The sequence below is a fragment of the Uranotaenia lowii genome, chromosome 3 (genome assembly GCF_029784155.1).
Source record: "Uranotaenia lowii strain MFRU-FL chromosome 3, ASM2978415v1, whole genome shotgun sequence".
Lineage (NCBI taxonomy): Eukaryota > Metazoa > Arthropoda > Insecta > Diptera > Culicidae > Uranotaenia > Uranotaenia lowii.
Window position 1 is genome coordinate 97,368,727 of NC_073693.1, and position 19,910 is coordinate 97,388,636.

Genomic DNA, 19,910 nt, shown 5'->3' on the forward strand with positions numbered 1-19,910 from the left:
GAATACGATCCTATCAGGCCAGTAAGCAACCAAACCGGACATTGAAGCAGAATTTAGTAGCCAAAAGACGTGCCCGGAAGTTATACAACAAGATTCCAACGAAGTACGACGGATGCATTCTCATGGATGACGAAACGTACGTGAAGATGGATTTTGGGCAGCTTCCTGGCCAAAAATTTTATAAAGCCACTGCAGTGGTGCACTGCACTGGTCAGGGTGATGTCCCCGCCAAGTTCAAATTCGTTTTTGCCGATAAGTTGACAAGAAAGTGTTTGATCTGGCAAGGTATTTGCAGCTGCGGACGAAAAACCCCGGTTTTTGTGAAAAACAAGACAAGGAGGAGTGTCTGAAAAACGTTTTTTTCCTTACATTAGATCTCACAAAGGACCAGTTAAGTTGTCGCCAGATTTGGCAAGCCGCCACTACAGCAAAGAGGTACTACAATGGTATCGGGCCAACGGGTGGATTTTGTCGAAAAAGACATCAACCCACCCAACTGCCCTCAATTTCGCCCTATCGAAAAATTTTGGACAATTGTCAAGCAGAAGATGAAGAAGAACGGTAGGACGACTCGGGATGCAACAAAGATGAAGAGATTGTGGAACAAAATGGCCGCTGAGATCAGCGAATAGAGTGTCCAAACTATAGTGAGTGGTACTCGACAAAAAGTTCGAAAACTTATCAAAACAACATCGGAATATTTTTTTTTATTATTTTTCCTTTAAAGTGCAATAAAAATCCTACATTTCGAGTACAAAACATTTTTATTTCGATTACATAGCTCCGAGATAGACCCGTTTTAATGCGTCCAGATTTGTAGTGATCCATGCTTTATGACAATAAACATTCGTTTGCTAACCGACTCAGATGGTGCACTGGGTAAGATAACGGATTGGCAAGCCGAGATGAGATGTTGCAGTGAGTTCGATGCTTACATTTTTTTTGGGTTGAATTATCCAAAAGGATGAAAATCTTATTGTATGTCTTTCCTGTTTCGCTTGAATGTAATGGTCATGCATCATTTTGCTTGGGAGCTCGAGTCTTCATGCCAGTAGTGCTTTTCCAATCGTATTATCTTAGGCAATAAATAGGCATTGGATTTTTGCAACCTCTTCTGTGGGTGTATACGGTTTGGGCAGTGGGAAACTGATTTGAGCTTCTTCTGTGTAAATTGGAGGTTGAAGGTTGAAAAAAGCCAAGCTCCACTAAAACAATCACCAAACAAACGTCCATGTGCTCCACGATAATAACAATCCACTTCTCCGGCACTCCAGAGGAGCACACCTATAATAGGATGGATACATTCTACCTAACATTTGAGAGAATGAACCACGTGGAGGCCACTCGTTTGCTTGCTTTTTCCTTGGTAGAGCTACATTATAATTTCCCACCTTGCCTTTCCTGATGTTTCCACTTCACCGCCCTAACGCTTTTTTCATCAACTACCTGGTTCTTCCACATCCCACTGTGTGAAGCCAACTCGGAGTTTTTCCGCCATGCTTCCTTCCCCTAGAGTTGAATTGGACTTTAGTTGATGAAAACAAACTCCCGCCCTCTCGTCGGGGAGAAAGCATCGGTTAGCTAGCTTACCGCGAATGTTATTGTGTGTTTTTCGCTTTTGCCGACCTTTAGGCTAGGACTTTTGACGAATGTCGATATCGTTCGGGTCCTCTGTCCTCAGTTTGACGAATGCCGTCGCGGAAGACGAAGACACTGGGTATTGTTTCGAAAGAATTCTTAGTGAGCGAGACGGTTGTTCTTCGTGCTTGACGTCGAGTATTTGTCGAAGATTTTCGGTTTCGGGTACGGTGCTTAATGAGTTTCCATTGAAAGAGTGTACTATCATTTTCTTGGCTGTGGTTTGTTGTTGTTTTTCTTCTCAATTAGAAAAAATCGCATTGAAATGCATAACAGAATAGTTTGCCGGTCCGCAGAAGAATGCACTTCTATTTTGTGCATCTAGAAATAGGTAAGAATGATCGAATTTTTAATCATTCCGTTTTTTTTCTTGACAGCTGCATTGCGATGGAAGATGGACTAATTCAGTCCAACTTTGTTCTGATAGCGTTATATGTTTTCTTCCAAAACCCAAAATGATTGACTTATTTAAAAAATTTAAAATACTTGTCTTGCAACTGAATTTAAGATTAAAAATTTGAAATGTTAGCAGTCGATTTAGATTTTAAACTTTAATAATAACACATGAGCTCAAAATCAGCAAAATTCAATAATCAAAAAATAAAAGAAATGAGGATTGAGAAATAAAATATGAGATTTTAAAAATGAGGAATGAGAAATGAGAAATGAGGAATGAGAAATGAGAAATGAGGAATGAGAAATGAGAAATGAGAAATGAGGAATGAGAAATAAGAAATGAGAAATGAGAAATGAGAAATGAGCAATCAAAAATGAGAAATGAGAAATGAGAAATGAGAAATGAGAAATGAGAAATGAGAAATGAGAAATGAGAAATGAGAAATGAGAAATGAGAAATGAGAAATGAGAAATGAGAAATGAGAAATGAGAAATGAGAAATGAGAAATGAGGAATGAGGAATGAGAAATGGTAAATGAGAAATGAGAAATAAGGAATGAGAAATGAGAAATGAGAAATGAGGATTCGGAGTTGAATGAGAAATAAAAAATTAGAAATGAAAAATTAGTAATGAGAAATGAGAAATAAGATATGAGAAATGAGAAAAGTGAAATAAGAAATGAGAAATTAGGAATGAGAAATGAGAGATAAGAGATGAGAGCTGAGAGATGAGAGATGAGAGATGACAGATGACAGATGACAGATGACAGATGACAGATGACAGATGACAGATGACAGATGACAGATGACAGATGACAGATGACAGATGACAGATGACAGATGACAGATGACAGATGACAGATGACAGATGACAGATGACAGATGACAGATGACAGATGAGAGATGAGAGATGAGAGATGAGAGATGAGAGATGAGAGATGAAAGATGAGAGAAAAGAGATGAGTGGAGTGAGATTAGAGATAATTGATCAGAGATGAGAGATGAGAAATGAAGAAAGTGAGACTAGAGATATTTGATGAGAAATGAGAAACGAGAGATGAGGGATTTTTTTTGTTTCGATTATAGTCGTTTTACCATCCTTATGGCATTCGCGACTTTATATCAACGTTGCAGTTGGCGGACAGTTATTGAAAAACTTATATCCGGGGTGTTCGATGTTTACTCTTGGGCTCGAACTCGCGGACATCGGCTCAGAAAGCAACTGACTTGCCAACTGATCTATATCACAAGCCCTTGAAAGAAATGAGAGATGAGAAATAAAAATAACAATGAAAAGTGAAAAAATAAAAAAAATGAGAAATGAGAGATGAGAGAAAAGAGATGAGAGATGAGAGATGAGAGATGAGAGATGAGAGATGAGAAATGAGAGATGAGAGATGAGAGATGAGAGATGAGAGATGAGAGATGAGAGATGAGAGATGAGAGATGAGAGATGAGAGATGAGAGATGAGAGATGAGAGATGAGAGATGAGAGATGAGAGATGAGAGATGAGAGATGAGAGATGAGAGATGAGAGATGAGAGATGAGAGATGAGAGACGAGAGATGAGAGATGAGAGATGAGAGATGAGAAATTAAAAATGAGAAATGAGAAATAAGATATGAGAGATGAGAGATGAGAGATGAGAGATGAGAGATGAGAGATGAGAGATGAGAGATGAGAGATGAGAGATGAGAGATGAGAGATGAGAGATGAGAGATGAGAGATGAGAGATGAGAGATGAGAGATGAGAGATGAGAGATGAGAGATGAGAGATGAGAGAGGAGAGATGAGAGATGAGATAAGAGAGATGAGAGATGAGAGATGAGAGATGAGAGATGAGAGATGAGAGATGAGAGAGAGAGAGGAGAGAGGAGAGATGAGAGAGGAGAGAGGAGAGAGGAGAGAGGAGAGAGGAGAGAGGAGAGAGGAGAGAGGAGAGAAGAGAGAGGAGAGAGGAGAGAGGAGAGAGGAGAGAGGAGAGAGGAGAGAGGAGAGAGGAGAGAGGAGAGAGGAGAGAGGAGAGAGGAGAGAGGAGAGAGGAGAGAGGAGAGAGGAGAGAGGAGAGAGGAGAGAGGAGAGAGGAGAGAGGAGAGAGGAGAGAGGAGAGAGGAGAGAGGAAAGAGGAGAGATGAGAGATGAGAGATGAGAGATGAGAGATGAGAGATGAGAGTTGAGAGATGAAAGATGAGAGTTGAGAGATGAGAGATGAGAGATGAGGGATGAGAAATGAGGGAAGTGGGATTAGAGATAAGTGATGCGAAATGAGGGATGAGAAATGAGAAATGAGTGATGAGAGATGAGAAATGAGAGACGAGAAAAAATAATGAAAAGTGAAAAATAGAAAATGAGGAATGAGAGATAACAGATGAGAGACGAAAGATGAGAGATGAGAAAAAAGTGATGAAAGATGAGAAAGAAGAGATGAGAGATGGAGATCAGCGATGATAGATGAGAGATAAGAGTCGGGAGATGAGAGATTAGCGATGGGAGATGACAAATGAGAGATGAGAAATGAAAGATGAGAGTTGAGAGTTGAGAGATGAGAAATGAGAAATGAGAAATGTGAGACTAAAAGTGCGGAATAAGAAATGAGAACTGAGGAATTGAGAAATAAAAAATAAAAAAATGTCAAAATCGAACGATTTTTAACAAAAACTTAATTTAACGTTTTCCGCTTTTACAGAAGCAATTAATAATTTAGAAAAACTGAATGTATGAGAAGTAAGTTTTTACCTTCTTAAATGTTGATAAAATATAGCAACTATAACAAAAATAAAAATTGTATAAAGTACTCAAATAGACAAAATTATTAAAAATTTGAAAAAAAAATAAAACTTATACAAACATAACACTTAAATGACAAGAAATAACTGGAAATGATGTAAATAACTAAAATTGCAAATGTGACAAAACTAGCAGACTGTATAAACATAATAAAAAAAAGTTTTAAATGTGCCTTGAACATGATAAATAATAACAAAAATATTACTAAAATTGTCAAACATTGACGAAAAATTATGTTAATGACAATAAGATTGGTTGAATTTATGTAACAATTTCCAAACTGTCCAATTAGGCAACACAATACGTTCGAGTCTGTTTCCAAAATCGAACGGAGTCTTTATTTGAATATTTTTTTAAAATATTTTTTTTAGTCTTTAGATTAAATCTGTAATTTTTGTAAGATCTGCTTAATTTATGTGTAATATCAACAATCTTTTCTTCTCCGAATTCCTCATCGAAAATCTACCATCCTTTTCTTCAAATCGATTATCAGTTCCCGGGATGTTCCGTGTGACCTGTTTCGGGAGCCATTTTGCAGCCATTTTACAATTGCCATTTGCTTCCGGCAATTTGCAAATTCCTGATTCCTGTCGTCGTTTGCTAGTTCTGCTAAATGGCCACGGCGGCATTCCGGGAGTAGAAGCTTCTTTTCCGGGTAGTTTTTTTTTTTCCTATACTCTCTCTCTCTCGTAAACTTGATGGTAGTTTCTTTTCCCTTATGTTCCCACAACCAAACGAATTTCCCCGGCAGTTTTGCGGGATGCATAAATCGAATTCAATTATTTTGAGCAGATTGAAATTTCATGATTCATTTCACCTGGCTGTTGTTTTTCCACCCCAATCCTTCTGTTTTGGTTTCCACACACAAGAGTGATGGCTTTAGGGAATTCAATTGATTCATCTGTTTTGCTTTCGTTTTTTTTTTGTTTTGTTTGTTATCAAATCACTAAAACATATCTTTTATTTCTTTTATTTTCAGGTATGAGAACTAGGAATCAATAATGCTACTAGGAAATGACTATTACAACAAGGTAAATTATTTAAGGTTTTAAAAATTTATTTTTCACTACATCACTTAAAAATGGTATACATTGAAATGTGACGACTTAAAATGTAGACAGCCTAAAAGTCGAGAGCAGGAAATTTTCCTCAAACGACAGCGGAATTTCCGATGAGGGAAGATTATCTTTCAGTATGTTTTCCATATCATCATCGTTTTATTACGCCCTAGCTTTTACAGGCTTGTTGATCGGATTTTAAAATTCCGTTCCTTTGGCCAATCCAATCGGAATGAATTGCTATATTCATTCTTACATAGGTATTTGCCGTTGTTGACAGGTGTGCTAAAGTTATGCACACATCTTGGAACCAAAGTGAGTTGTCCTCCACCAGGTATGAATCGTTATCCGACAATCGATGAAGGGATTTCGATTGACTCTGCTTGTTGATAATCGTACAATCTTACCGGTACGTGAGGAGAGTTTTTGATATGGATGTGTTACCCAACAAGACGGTCTTTTCACGGTCTCAGTGTCGGCATTTTCCAGACGGCACATAAATTAGGAGGATTTTCAGTGCTGGATTAGAGTTGGGACTGCACTTAGCAGTAAAGAAAAAATAACTACATTCTCAAGCAAAAAGTTCTTTAAAAATTTTACTACGTTCGAAAAACAATATATACACAGCTACAGTAAAATTTTCTGAACTTTCGGCACAAGCTTTCTTTCCATACAGTATTTTTTCAGAAAGGTTGTGTATTATAAATTAAATACGTAATCGATTTTCGAAACTGTAAAGTTTTTATCAAACCGAAACGATTGTCAATGAAAATGTCTAAGGTAACTTTATTTGAAAATCAATTAATTCTTGTACTTAACAAATGAACAAAAAAAAAATGCTCCCGATATACTTACTTGAGAGTATAAAAAATGCTGGTATATATTTGTTAGTTTCCATGACCGAACAACAATTTTATATAGTTCAAAATTTATATTTATGACAGAGTTGACAGACTGGCATTAGATTATCTAGCTATGGAATTGGTTTCAGTTGTTTACTTTGCAATCTGCTGCAATTAACTCAGAAGACTTAAATTGAGCACCTAAACAACTAAATTACACGACTCGCTACAAAAAAACTTATCATCGAAAGTTAAAATTTGAACGATTACAATTCTTTTTGAAACTGCATGACTTTTTGCCGATCAGTAAAAAAACGATACAAAAACGATCCAGCGAGTTACAGTCTTCCTCCCCTGGATAACAACCTTTATTTTTGGCAGTAATCGGTCCGATGGAACAATCGCTACAGATCTGGGAAGCTCTGTACGCAAGGGCGGTAAGTAGCAGGTGATCGGAAGAAGAAAGTGCCACCCAACTTTGAAAAAAAAAGGCAATTTCTACGATAGAATCGTGCTAAACATGTAGGTACCTACATTTTTCCTACTGGGCATTCTTTGTCAACTTTTGCAGGTTCGCCATTTACCATCGGTATTGCGAACCTACAAAATATGATAAAAAAATTAGCCAGAAAATGGTCGAATTTTTGTTCTAAGTGTCATGTCAGGTGTGATCAGTGCTGCTAGTTTGTAAACAAAGATAACGAGCATCAGCACATTTCACCGTGCTCTCTTACCTCTTATTGTAAACGTCAGAAAATCTAGTATTTAAATGACCTTGTCTGTAGGTACCTACTATATTTACATTTACAAACAAGAATGAAATCAATATATTCTGTAAATATTTACATACATATTCTAGGTAAATGCTCAGAACTTCAATCAGGTTGTGTGATAACGAATTCCTTGTTCGACAATTGAAAACGGAATGACTATTTTCAATTGAAAATGTTTCAAATATGCTTACTTGTTATGGCGTACGGATTGATTCATGGACATCCTTTAAAGCAGTGGTCGGGGAACCGGGGTAAATTACCCCAAATGGGGTAAAAGTGATATTCTTGGGGGTAACAGTGAATATTTTGTGAGTGAAAAGTGTATATTTTCATTTTGAAATTTTATGAATTTGTCAGTTTTATTTCGAAAGTAAAGAATTTAACGGCATATCCAGAAGTGAATAACTCCCCGTGAGGCATTCAAATAATACGCTTTGAGAGCTCGCTCAGTGTTTACAAATACGTTTTTTTTTTGCTCTTAGTCATGGGGTAACATCAACATAAATAAAAATGTTTTGGGGTAATGATTCAAAAAGTTCCCCGACCCCTGCTTTAAAGGCTGGTAAATTTAAGTCAAAATCGTTTGATCCTGACCAACGTCTAGTAGTCAATGTCAAAGATCCTTTTTTTAGAATTTTACACTACTTCTCTTCTTGATTGATTCAAGTGCGTAAAAAATGTTTTAAATTTTTCCGCCTAAAAGATAACTTGCGCAGCTTTGCGCAATGTCGGGCTATTTTATTGAAAAGCTTATGATATCGACAAGGTAGACTATTCCGCCCTCGTCAACTGTACGACGTCTTGATTCCGTATGAAAACCAAGGTTGTCGAAACAAATTCTGTGCTTTTCAAAAAAAAAATCTGAGTTTTTGTGCTGTGATTTAACCCAAAAATTCTGTGATGGATTTATGTGATGAAATTAGCATAAATTTATATGAAAAGTCATCAAAAATTGATTTTTTTTATATTATACTTGGAAAAATAAAAAATAAAACATTACTTATCTTATAATGTTCCTCGAAAGCAAAGTTAAAAATCCAAAATTTATGTTGCCAAAAGAATTATAATTTTGGAAATACGTACCATCGTATAAAAAAATTCAGAATCGGAATCTGAGATGATATAAATTTATTTTTTTGAAATTATGTATCGGTGAAATTTTATATTCTTTGAGAAAGAATATTAAAAAATTGAAAGATTATAGACGGATAGAAGATTAGAATAAGGTGAAAGTCTATAATCTTTGAATTCTTAAACATGTGATTTCGGCAACCTTGATGATAACCAAAAAAAGAAAGTTAAAAGCGACCGAATAAAACCACCATATGCAGCAAAACGTTCAACATTGAGATCCAAGATATCAATTCGAGTCCGGATTCGGTTGTTGCCAAGCATTCGGTTTGGTATATCGTTTACTTTGATTTTACCATTTTTTAGCTAGTTTGGCGTAGGATATAATTTTATATTTTTTGCCATGTTTTTCTGTAACCAACGATATTTTCAATTGATTTTCCCATTAGAAAGTGTGTGTTTAAAACCAATACGAAAGTTGGCAGATGCACTAGCAAGGTAGGTTTGTTTTGGCTCTTTCCGTCGATCATAATTTTATTTGCAGTTTTGTCATGTCAAAGAACTTATTACTCACTTTCCCTAATCAAAATCCAAATATCTTGGAAACGCTTGGAAATTTTTTTTAATGATGTATTGACTAAAAATACTTCAGATAATAAAAAAATTAGCCAATGATATTTTTATACATATTTCCCTGTATGGATGATATATCGAACAAGTATATGGAAAAAATAATTAAAATCATTTTTTTTTTTAATTTTTTTTGAAGTAGTTTTTGGAAAATCGCTGTTATTTCTTTAGATTTGCAAGTTCTTTCAAATTTTTTGCTCTGAATCAATTACAAACATCTTCATGCACCAACAAGGTTTGGAAGAAATTAGCAAAATCTAATTAATATGTAGTACTACTCCTCCGAAATGACCTAAACGATTCAAATGAAATTATTTTAAGAATATTCTGTAGGCATGCGAATCGGTTTAGGGGAGATGGGGGCATAATGGCCACCTTAAGGAAAACGCTTATTTAACCATAGAGAACAGCTGTAAGATGTGAAATACATCATTGTTTCGTGTTCAGACACTCAAATAGTCTATTGCCTAATTGGATGAAACTTGAAAAAGTAGATAAAAATGTTTAAAAATGCATTTTAAAAATTTTTGGCGAAAGCTGAAAACTAGTCACTGTAGAGGCATAATGAGAAACCCCCCGAGGCAGTATGAGCACCATTAATAAAGGCATAATGGGCGTTTTCTGCCGGGGATTCTAGCAGCACATTCGACTCGATGAAGTCAACTGAGTAATAGAGCTACAGCTTGACTTGTATCGTCTGACGATTTGGCCTATTGGTTAGATGTCGGAGAGGTAATCAGTAGGCTCGACTTCGATTCCTGGTCGAGGTGATGTTTTTTTTCATTTATCATTCATGATCATGCACTAAACGGTGACGCGTAGATTCATCAAACAAAGCAATAACAAAATAATCTAGGTCTGTTTGTAGAATTCAAAGAATTAACACATGCTCATACATTATGTTTCTGGTGTTTTGTTTGACGGTTGATGCTTTGATGCTATTAGCCGCATAATGTAACAATAAAAAAAACAATCATGAATGGTATGTGCAAAAAAAAATCCCCTCGAACAGGAATCGAACTCGAGTCTACTGATTACCTCTCCGACACCTCACCAATAGGCCAAATCGACAGACGAAACAAGCCAAGCTGTAGCTCTATTATTCAGTTGACTTCATCGAGTTGAATTCGCTGCTAGATTCCCCGGCAGAAAATGCTCATTATGCCTTCATTGATAGTACTCTGTTCGCCTCTAGTGAACAAATTAAAGTTAAAAAAGCGTTTTAAAATTGATTAAAGTGAAAAATCAAAAATTTTATGATGTTGAAAATTGAGAAACAATGTGTAGATCATGTTGCAGTGCGTACATTTCAGATCAAGATTGTTTAAAGGTCATAAAAGCTTATTTGGTGGTGCTCAAAAATTATAATATTTTCGTCACTTGAGAACCTAGCTGGTTATTATTTATTATTTCTGTGAAGATGAAAAGGATATTTCTTTTTTGGTGAGAAATTAATACTATGGGTAGTACGAAACAAGTCCTTATGAAAATTTGTTTAAGAAAATACGTACTTATGTAGAAAAAAGGAGTGCTCATTATGCCCTGGGTGCTCGTTATGCCCTCATCTCCCCTATATCGAATAAAAATAACATCAAGTCGCATCAATTGTCCGTAATAATTAAATTTGTAGTTTTTCGAAACAAATTAAAATCGTGGCATACATTTGCTCGAGATTTTCTTTCCTTTGGGCGGTTTGTTTTTCGTCGCCATGGTCGAGGCGTCGCGAGCAAACGTCGCGAGAGGATAGTAACTATGGCATAGCATACTGATTAACGGGAACATTTGGGAGCGTATTTCTCAACCAAGCATGTTTTCAATGCACGTGGTGGCGCTATGAAGCCTTGATTTGATTTTTTTTTCTTCTAGATTCCTAGCTCATTACAGCACATGGTAATAAATGACGTCTAGATGTTTTGAACATGCATGAAACTGAAGATGTATCAAGCGCCATATAAATTTTTAGAACAACAGCAAAATCCGATGAAGATGAATAGGCACGGAACTGAACAAGAGCCTGTCCTTCAAAACCGAGGATTTATGTATTTAGAGGCCGAATTCAGATAATTTTTGGATTTTTTGTGACATAACTTGAGTAAGTTATCAATTAAATAAACCACTTTTTCTTAACTAAAAGTAAGTGCAGAATGAGTTATTTATAGTGAGGATATGCGGAATGAGAATTTTTAGTTAAGAAAGTACACTAGATCAAGTGCAAACGTTCAACATTTACAAAAAATGTATAAATTATTTCTTGATCTATAAATTGTTGGGCCCATTCACAAATGTTGAAAAATGTGAACTTAGAAATATCTTTTTGTCAACATGTTTACATATTTTATTTTCAACAAGAGTTTGTTGAGAACTGATTTATTTATGTAACAAATGAACATTGATTTGTTTATACGATTTACATATTTTTCTAAGAGTTATAAAAGTTTAACTATGGAAAAATCCGTTTGCACTTGCTCCGATTTATCTGAATTGAAATTATGACTGAAATTTAAAAAAATAGAACCAAAAGAAACTTTGAAAACTGTTAGCCTTCTCGACGCTAAAACATCATTTTAAGGTTTTGTGTGATGTTTACATGAAAATTTTTAGAAAATATTCATACCACCGTCGAAGCATGAACAGATTTTTTTTTCGATCCATTCAATTTTTTAAAATCGATTGACGATTGTTAATGAACAGTTAAAGTCAGTAGGTTTAAATCTTCAAAAGTCTTCATATTTTTATCTTTTTGAAAAACAATTCTTTTCCTTGATTTTTTTAATTACAGCTTATCCATATGAATTTAATTTGCACTTTTTGCTTAAACAAATAAAAATACAATAATTTGCAGTATAGAAAGTCGCCAGATTTCATACAATGACAAGTGCTTTTTGGCATAACTTCAAGATGTGTGATGTCAGTGTTCCGAATATCACTCAATTCTCATGAGAGACACTGAAACGTTTTCAACAGCGAAAGCAAAACCTAAATTGTCGGTTGGTTTATCTCCCAGTGGGGCAAAGATTGTGTTCGACAGCGCTGCTCCGAGAATCAATGAAATAAAATTTGAAAGAGAGACGTTTCTTCTCCAGTTGGAATTCTCAACTGAGTGAGGAGCTACCTGATTTTCAGTTTCTTTTTTCAGTCAATAACTTTTCTTGCTCAATCACTCACTCACTCACTCGTTTACTGATCGATGATCGAATGCAGTCTGCCTGATACATCTTGCTTTGTTGTTGCTGTTGTTGGGGAGGATTAAAATAGTCATTCAAACACGCAGGCAGTACGTATGAACATATGTTTCTGCCGCTTTGCCAGAAAGTACTCAGGCAGTATGAACCGATGCAAGGCCGCATTGATTGAGTTTGAGTGAGTGAGTGAGTGGATTTTCGAATTGGATCTTGTATCAGTCAGTGTCTCAATCACTTCTGATACGCCAGGTAGTGAGCTTGAGAGATCGACTTAGATGCGAGTCCGCTCTCGCTTTTGAATCTTGTTTACATTGACTTCGCATTGTCGCTCTGGGGAACAACAGGCAGCAGCAATCGGCTTTAAATGTTTCCAACTAGAAACCTATCATGAGCGTTTCTTCCGAGTGATTTTCGGAAGACTGTGTGATGTTAACATTGTTAGTACTTAACAAGTTTAGTATTGATGATTTCAACATGGGAAGGTATTTGGGTACAGGATATGTTTCTATGATTGTTAAAAACCTGTCTGCATTGCAGTGTGAAGAAGCGAGGGACAAAGGGAGTTCCATACAAATTGCGTTGTATAGCTTGAAAATTTATCAAGGGCTTCCATACAAGTTTGTTGGCATTAATCGAGAATTTACCGAGCAAGAGGAAGAGGAGTTGGTTGCGTGCGAATAATTTGAAACCCTCCCTATTTCTGGGGGAGTCGGAAAGACAAAGTCTTTATTCATTATATTTGGCCTAATTTGAAAACTTATCAGACTAATAAAGCGAAATGTTACGTCATTTAGATACTAACAAGGATTTCACTTCTTGCATTGGAAGAAAAAAAGGGCTGGAAATCCCAATCATAAAAACATACATTTTGTCATCATTATGAACTCTATGAAGTTTATTAAACAGATAAAAAAAAATTAGATCTTGACAAAACAATTCCAGAGTTCAATTTAATTTATAAGGTGTAGCAAAACACACCAGGTCAGCTAGTATTTATATAAAATTTGAAAAATCGAACAACGAATGTACAAATGTATGAAGGATTGGCTTGATAATATTACCTACAAACTTTTTACTGGTTTCCTCATGCTATACCAACACTGTTGATGTAAAAATATTTTTCAAACAATCACTCAATTTTTTTAAATAAATATTTTTATAATTCAGTTAGGTGTCTGGGGTAAAATGCAACAAAATGCAAATCAAAGATTCACCTTGTAAATCTCGTTTCCATGTGCTGGAATATGAATGTTTTACATCACGCGTTTGTAAACATTAAAATTTCATTCATCCAAACATTTATTTTAATGATTTTATGATTTTTATGATATGAAAATTACTGCAATTGGTGTTTTCATGCGTAATGGTCTTTGAGGCATCGCAAATATATTAAAATCTATAGATTTTCATACGTGTTCATAAGATTTTTCATTAAAAACAAAATTTGTTGTAAGCTACCCCATTTTCTAAGGACGGTAAAAATCGCATGTTTTTAGAAAATTAAAAATAACTAATGAAACCAATAATTTTTCTAACTACGCCAATTTGATGTCCCATCATCCTTAAAACTTTTGATGCATAAGGAACTGTGAACATAAGTTTTTTAGAAGCCATTGAAGTTGAAAATTGTTGCATGTTGCCCCAGTAGACGGTACTTAATTATATCTCATTTTCATATGGAAAATTGAAAATCAAAATATCTAATCTTGATATAATTTAGTTTTTCTCTTCTGATCGGGTAGTCTATTGGACTTTGCACAAAATTGTTTGCCTCGATCAATCACGGAGTAGCAAACATTGGCGATGTGGAACTTGTTTCATTCAGCCACACCAGCGATCGTGGGATTCGAAATTCACTGTTGAATGATAGAAACTATGTACACTAAGGTTTTTTTTTACGCGGTATTTCGTCCCGCGTAAAAAAAAAAACCGCGTAAAAAAAAACCGCGTTAATTCGAAAATCCGCGTAAAAAAAACCGCGTTAATTCGAAAATCCGCGTAAAAAAAAACCGCGTTAATTCGAAAATCCGCGTAAAAAAAACCTCGTTAATTCGAAAATCCACGTTAAAAAAACCCGAAATTCGAAAATCCACGTAAAAAATCAATTTTAATTAAAAAAATTCGCACAAAAAAGCACGTTACTAAAAAAACGCGTAAGAACCATGATTATTTAAAAATTTGCGTACAATGATAGTTTATTTTTAAGATAAAAAACAAAATCAATTAGATTAATAGATAGTAGAATATAGTGAGGCTTATTTGACAGTGTGGAATTCAGATCGTCTCATGTCTCAGGTCTAATGTTCCATGTCTCAGGTCTCATGTCTCATGTCTCATGTCTCATGTCTCATGTCTCAGGTCTCAGGTCTCAGGTCTCATGTCTCATGTCTCATGTCTCATGTCTCAGGTCTCATGTCTCATGTCTCATGTCTCATGCCTCAGGTCTCAGGTCTCAGGTCTCATGTCTCATGTCTCATGTCTCATGTCTCATGTCTCAGGTCTCAGGTCTTATGTCTCATGTCTCAGGTTTCAGGTCTCAGGTCTCATGTCTCATGTCTCATGTCTCATGTCTCAGGTCTCATGTCTCATGTCTCATATCTCATCTTATGTCTCAGGTCTCATGTCTTAGGTCTCATGTCTCATGTCTCAGGTCTCATGTCTCATGTCTCATGTCTCATGTCTCATGTCTCATGTCTCATGTCTCAGGTCTTAAGTCTCAGGTCTCATGTCTCAGATCTCAGGTCTCAAGTCTCAAGTCTCAGGTCTCAGATCTCATGTATCACGTTCTTAGTCTCAGAGCTAAGATTTTCCCAACTACAAAAAGATTCTAAGTGTTTTCCTTTGAAAAAGACTTAGAATATTTTCTCTGAAAAACCGCGTTAATTCGAAAATCCGCGTAAAAAAACCGCGTTAATTCGAAAATCCGCGTAAAAAAAGCCGCGTAAAAAAATACCGTGTAAAAAAAAACCGCGTAAAAAAAAACCTCAGTGTATAATACCAAATAAGAATAATTTTGTAACTGACAATTGAAATATCGAAGCATTTCGGTTTCGACGATTTAAAGTGGATATTAAAAGTCAACCATGCTAAGCTAAGTTAAGCATAAACAATTTGTTGTTATAAAGCATGCGACTATTTAGGTATATAAATATGGCTTGATTAAAAAAAAGGCGAATCAAATTGCATTTTACAAAGTGAATAAAATATTCGAATACATAAGCCTCCAGTTGTTGAAAGCGATCTCAATCTGACTTAATGTCAATAATAAGTAAGCGATAAGTGGATAGAAATCATGAATAATTTGAGTGGAACCATTGTGTATTTTAATCCTGGATTTACGAGCTTTAAGTTTATTTTTTAAGATATAAAAAAGTCGGCCAAAAATAATTTTTTTTGAAAACTTTCATTTTTTTTTATAAAAATAAAAATATTTATCAAGGGAAAAAGGAATTAAATTTTCCTTTTTTTGTCGACCGGTTTCGGGCATATTTATCAAGCTTATTAAAAACAAACATTTTTATCAACATTCCACATATGAAACAAAATATGAAACAAAATGTAGATCACATTTCGTTTCATATTTATGCACAAATTTGGTGGTACCCATCCTTTTCATGAATCTTTTAGATTTAAGAAAAAATGATGTTTTGAAGCTGTTTGTTTTTAAACTTTGTATACCTATGTATATGTAATTGTAACACACTGATAATTTCATTAAGTTTAATTTTTTTTTAATTTCTTTTAAACATGCAATGCGTAAGGCAGCCCATAATACAAAAAAACACACTTCGGTTCGCAACAAAACAAAAACAACATATTTCTTACCTTATTTGGGTGTATATAATGGTACCAAATTAGATCCCCGGCAGCTGCGTAAATATTCTGGAACCCCATGCACTGAGATCGTTAGTTGAAAAATATCACCGGCTTCTTGAACAACATTCAACGCCGTACTAACTGCAAACTTTCGCTTTCAATAGTCTTTATTTGACCATTATAATTCTCATTGTATGCTAATTTTTAACTTGATATTAAACATTAACCTTTCACTAGAAATTGTGTTGTTAATTTTTGTTTCTTTCAGTAGTTATTTCATAAAAGATAGTCACAACAGTGTTGACGTGTTTTTGAAACGTTTTGCCTATGAATTTCCCGCTAAAATTTTCCAACTGCAAACCGAATTCAAGATCCCGAAGATTGATAGGTGACAAATGTTATTTGTTAAAATGTGTCGCACATGAATTATTCAGCACCTGTTTCGTCACTCTATATTACATTACATGATTGATGCCGACTCCCGCACGTGCGGAATCCAAATAATCATACAGCATGATTCCATCAAAATAATTGTTCATTTCTGGGGAACGACGCACATGTCATCGGCGACTCGTCACCACTGTTCCGTTCATATTTGACACTAGGTTTCGTTTTTTTTCATTCCCATTTCAGCGATCTCCTCATCAGCGGAACCTTCGGACCACGATTCTGACCGGATTCCTCAAGAAAATGGCCTTCACCGGGTCACTCCGGAAAACGCTCTGCGGGTTGCTGCTGATGGTGGTCTTCCTGGTGATGTTCTTCTACTGGAATGAGGGTCCCAGCTCGATAAAACCGGCCCTCGGCTCGTCGTCGATGCTGTTTGCTGGAATCTTCCAAAGGGATAGTGCCGCCGGCATGGACTATCCCGGCGGGAAGATCCAGCTGCCCCGGATTAGGTGAGCTAGTTTTAAAACTATAATTTAATCTAAAGCATTGCTAACTATTCTTTTTACTAATTTTCAGCCCGCCGGAGAAATCCTGGACTTACAAATGCGTCAACAATCGGTGCATTCGGCAGCACTACATTGATCCGCTCGATGCGGAAAGCGCTTTTGGAGGGGCTACCCCGGGAAACCGGATTCCGTATCTAACCTGCAGTATGACATGTGGACCAATAAATATTTGGCCCCAGCCCACGGGTAAAACCGTAATCGGCAGTAAAACGTCCCGTTTCCGGTTGGGAGATGTGAAGGTTCAAGTTAAGGCTAGTACCCCAGCAGTCGAACAGTTGCTAGAGAAAGCCTTCGGAGTGTTTAAGGATGAGCTGCAAGCAGTTCTGGTAGCCCATGGGGCTCACAAAGTTGATGAAAACCAATCAAGTTCTACAACTGCTGAGGGTGGGCCAGATTCCGACCGGGGGAAGCCTGATTCTGCGGGGGCACCCGATAAATCGAGTGATACGGCTAAGATTCATTTTTACAAGCCAGTGGATGATCACAAGTACGATATAGACAAGTTCGATGTGCGGATTACGTTGATAAAACCCTCGGAGACGTATTTGACCCTGGAAACGGACGAGAGCTACAATTTGTCGATTACGCGTAAGTACTTATCAATATTTTTTAAATAATTTCTTTAAAACATAAGAATCTAGTTAAAAGGTCAGAATAGAAGTGTTCTTCGCAAATCAAGCAGTGCGTTGTGCAAAATAGCCCTTTCTCCGGTTCGTTTACTAGCAGAGTTATCAACCTTTTTTAGTAGTTCTGGAAGATTTGGTTGAAAAAAGTCTGGAAGCCCATCTATTTTTAGGTTCATACTCACCGTGTATTATGTGTGTTAATAAGTTTATTGGCCTTATCGGTGGAAAGGGCTTAATTTTTCACCGATAAGGTCAATAAACTAATTTTTTTTTTTTTTTTTAAATTTTTTATTGGCTTTACCTCTATAACATAACCGGCCAAGTGTTGATTACTGTTCTACTTACATGTCTATTTCACATTCAATTACAAAATTAGCTATCGTTTTATATAATTCAATGTCTTTCTTTTTTAGTATCAAATGAATATCGGGTGGAATTCCTTTTTTCATTAAAATTCGCCAAATAGGTCTACGAAGATTTTCAAATCTGCTGCATGCGAAGATAATGTGATCAGGATCTGCGATGGATTCGCCACAACTACACGTAGCATCCAATAGGATACCATTCCTAGTGAGATGAGCAGGGAGTCGTGAATGATTTGATATTAATTTGGAAAGGATTACAATTTGTCTGCGGTTGAGATCCAAGCTACTAAACCATGGTTGGAGCGAAACGTTAGAGATGATGCTGTGACAGAAACGTCCTTTAGTTCCTGAATTCCATTTTGCTTGCCATTTGTGCATTGTTGTACGCCGAATCGGAAACTGGATGTCGAATGATGTTAAAATATAATCTGCTGTACCACCATTGATGCACGCACTTTTCGCCTCTTGATCTGCCAACTCGTTCATTGGAATACCTCTGTGAGACGGAACCCATATCAGATGGATTTCGTACCCCATTCTTTGACCTTCAAGAATGGATTCTTTTATATCGTACCAAGCCACGGGATATTTTTGATTGATGTTGATTTTTTGCAGGCTCGTGAGACAACTCAAACTATCGGATAGAATAATATACTGAGCAACAGGAAGACTTACGATCATTTTCGCAGCATGCCTGATTGCCAGAAGCTCTGCCATATAAACGGATGCTTTACTGTCGAGTTTGATCCCTTCTGCAGGTGTTCCAAAGTTATTTACCACAGCATAACCTGTGCCTTGAATATCTTTCGACCCGTCAGTTGCCAAGATTTTCGCGTTGGCATACACTTCCAAGAGATAGTTTGACACCAAATCAGCTGCCGATGAGTTCTGGTGTTCTAAACATAACCGTTTAACAGTGAGATCAATGGATATTTTTGTTCTTACAACTTCACGGTTGAACATGTAGCATGGGAGATTATTTAGAGGCTGTTCAAGTGGAATGAATACGTTAAGCATTCTTGTTGCGCGGTGTATTCCCGTAGCCACTAAGCCACCGTCCAAGATCGGTCTGGAATATTGTCGATGCCAAGAAAGGAGTGAAAGAGAATTTCACTTAGATAATTTCATCAGATCAATTCAAGACTCTAAAATTGATAACTTTCTTTTTAAAAAAATGCTGAAAATTGGACGGAAAATCTAGCAGTTTTGCTAGATTCTTTTCATGAAAAACAAAGAACAACGCTATAATTATTTTCTCGTAACTCCTACTGCTTTGTTGTCTTCGATAAAATTGAAGCTAGATAATGTTTCTGTTAGATCCAAGTATTGGAAATTTATTTGCATCGCGTGAGAACAAAAAGTTTAAGAAATACCTTAAAAATGATATTCTCTGAACACAGTTTTGTGTTTTTGCTGGTGCTTCGCGAAGTATTGCATGAAAATTAGTCATTCAATACCCAGCTAGGCACCCAGCAGTGATGTCAATTGAATTTCTTGTTTTTCTATGTCAAAATACATACCCCTGTTAAACAGCTAATAACTTTTTTGCCTATTAAGATACGAAGTTATGGTCTTTGACAAAGTATTTCAGCAAAAAATTTCCTTTAGAAAATTTATAAATTGGCACAAAAACTATTATCAGGCTCGGTTTCACAGAAGAAACAAAAAATGATGTTGATTTTTCAGTACAAAATATTCAATTTTACCATACAAACCTCGAAGTTCAAATTTACTCATGTAAACGTAACTTAAAAATTTTGCAAAAATCAT

The 19,910-nt window shown here is 36.0% G+C and overlaps 1 protein-coding gene across 5 annotated transcripts in view; it reads left to right on the forward strand.

The window, feature by feature from the left end:
• LOC129757253 (probable beta-hexosaminidase fdl) overlaps positions 1-19,910 on the forward strand; it is a 138,387-nt gene that overhangs the window by 107,179 nt on the left and 11,298 nt on the right. For 3 of the 5 annotated variants that reach the window (XM_055754413.1, XM_055754414.1, XM_055754412.1), the window contains 3 exons: positions 5,801-5,852; positions 16,827-17,092; positions 17,160-17,737. In XM_055754413.1, coding sequence (XP_055610388.1) covers positions 5,823-5,852; positions 16,827-17,092; positions 17,160-17,737 — 874 coding nt within the window. In that variant the 5' untranslated portion in view covers positions 5,801-5,822. Of the gene's footprint in view, positions 1-943; positions 1,970-5,800; positions 5,853-16,826; positions 17,093-17,159; positions 17,738-19,910 lie in introns of those variants that run through there. The other 2 variants (XM_055754417.1, XM_055754415.1) reach the window with 2 other exon arrangements.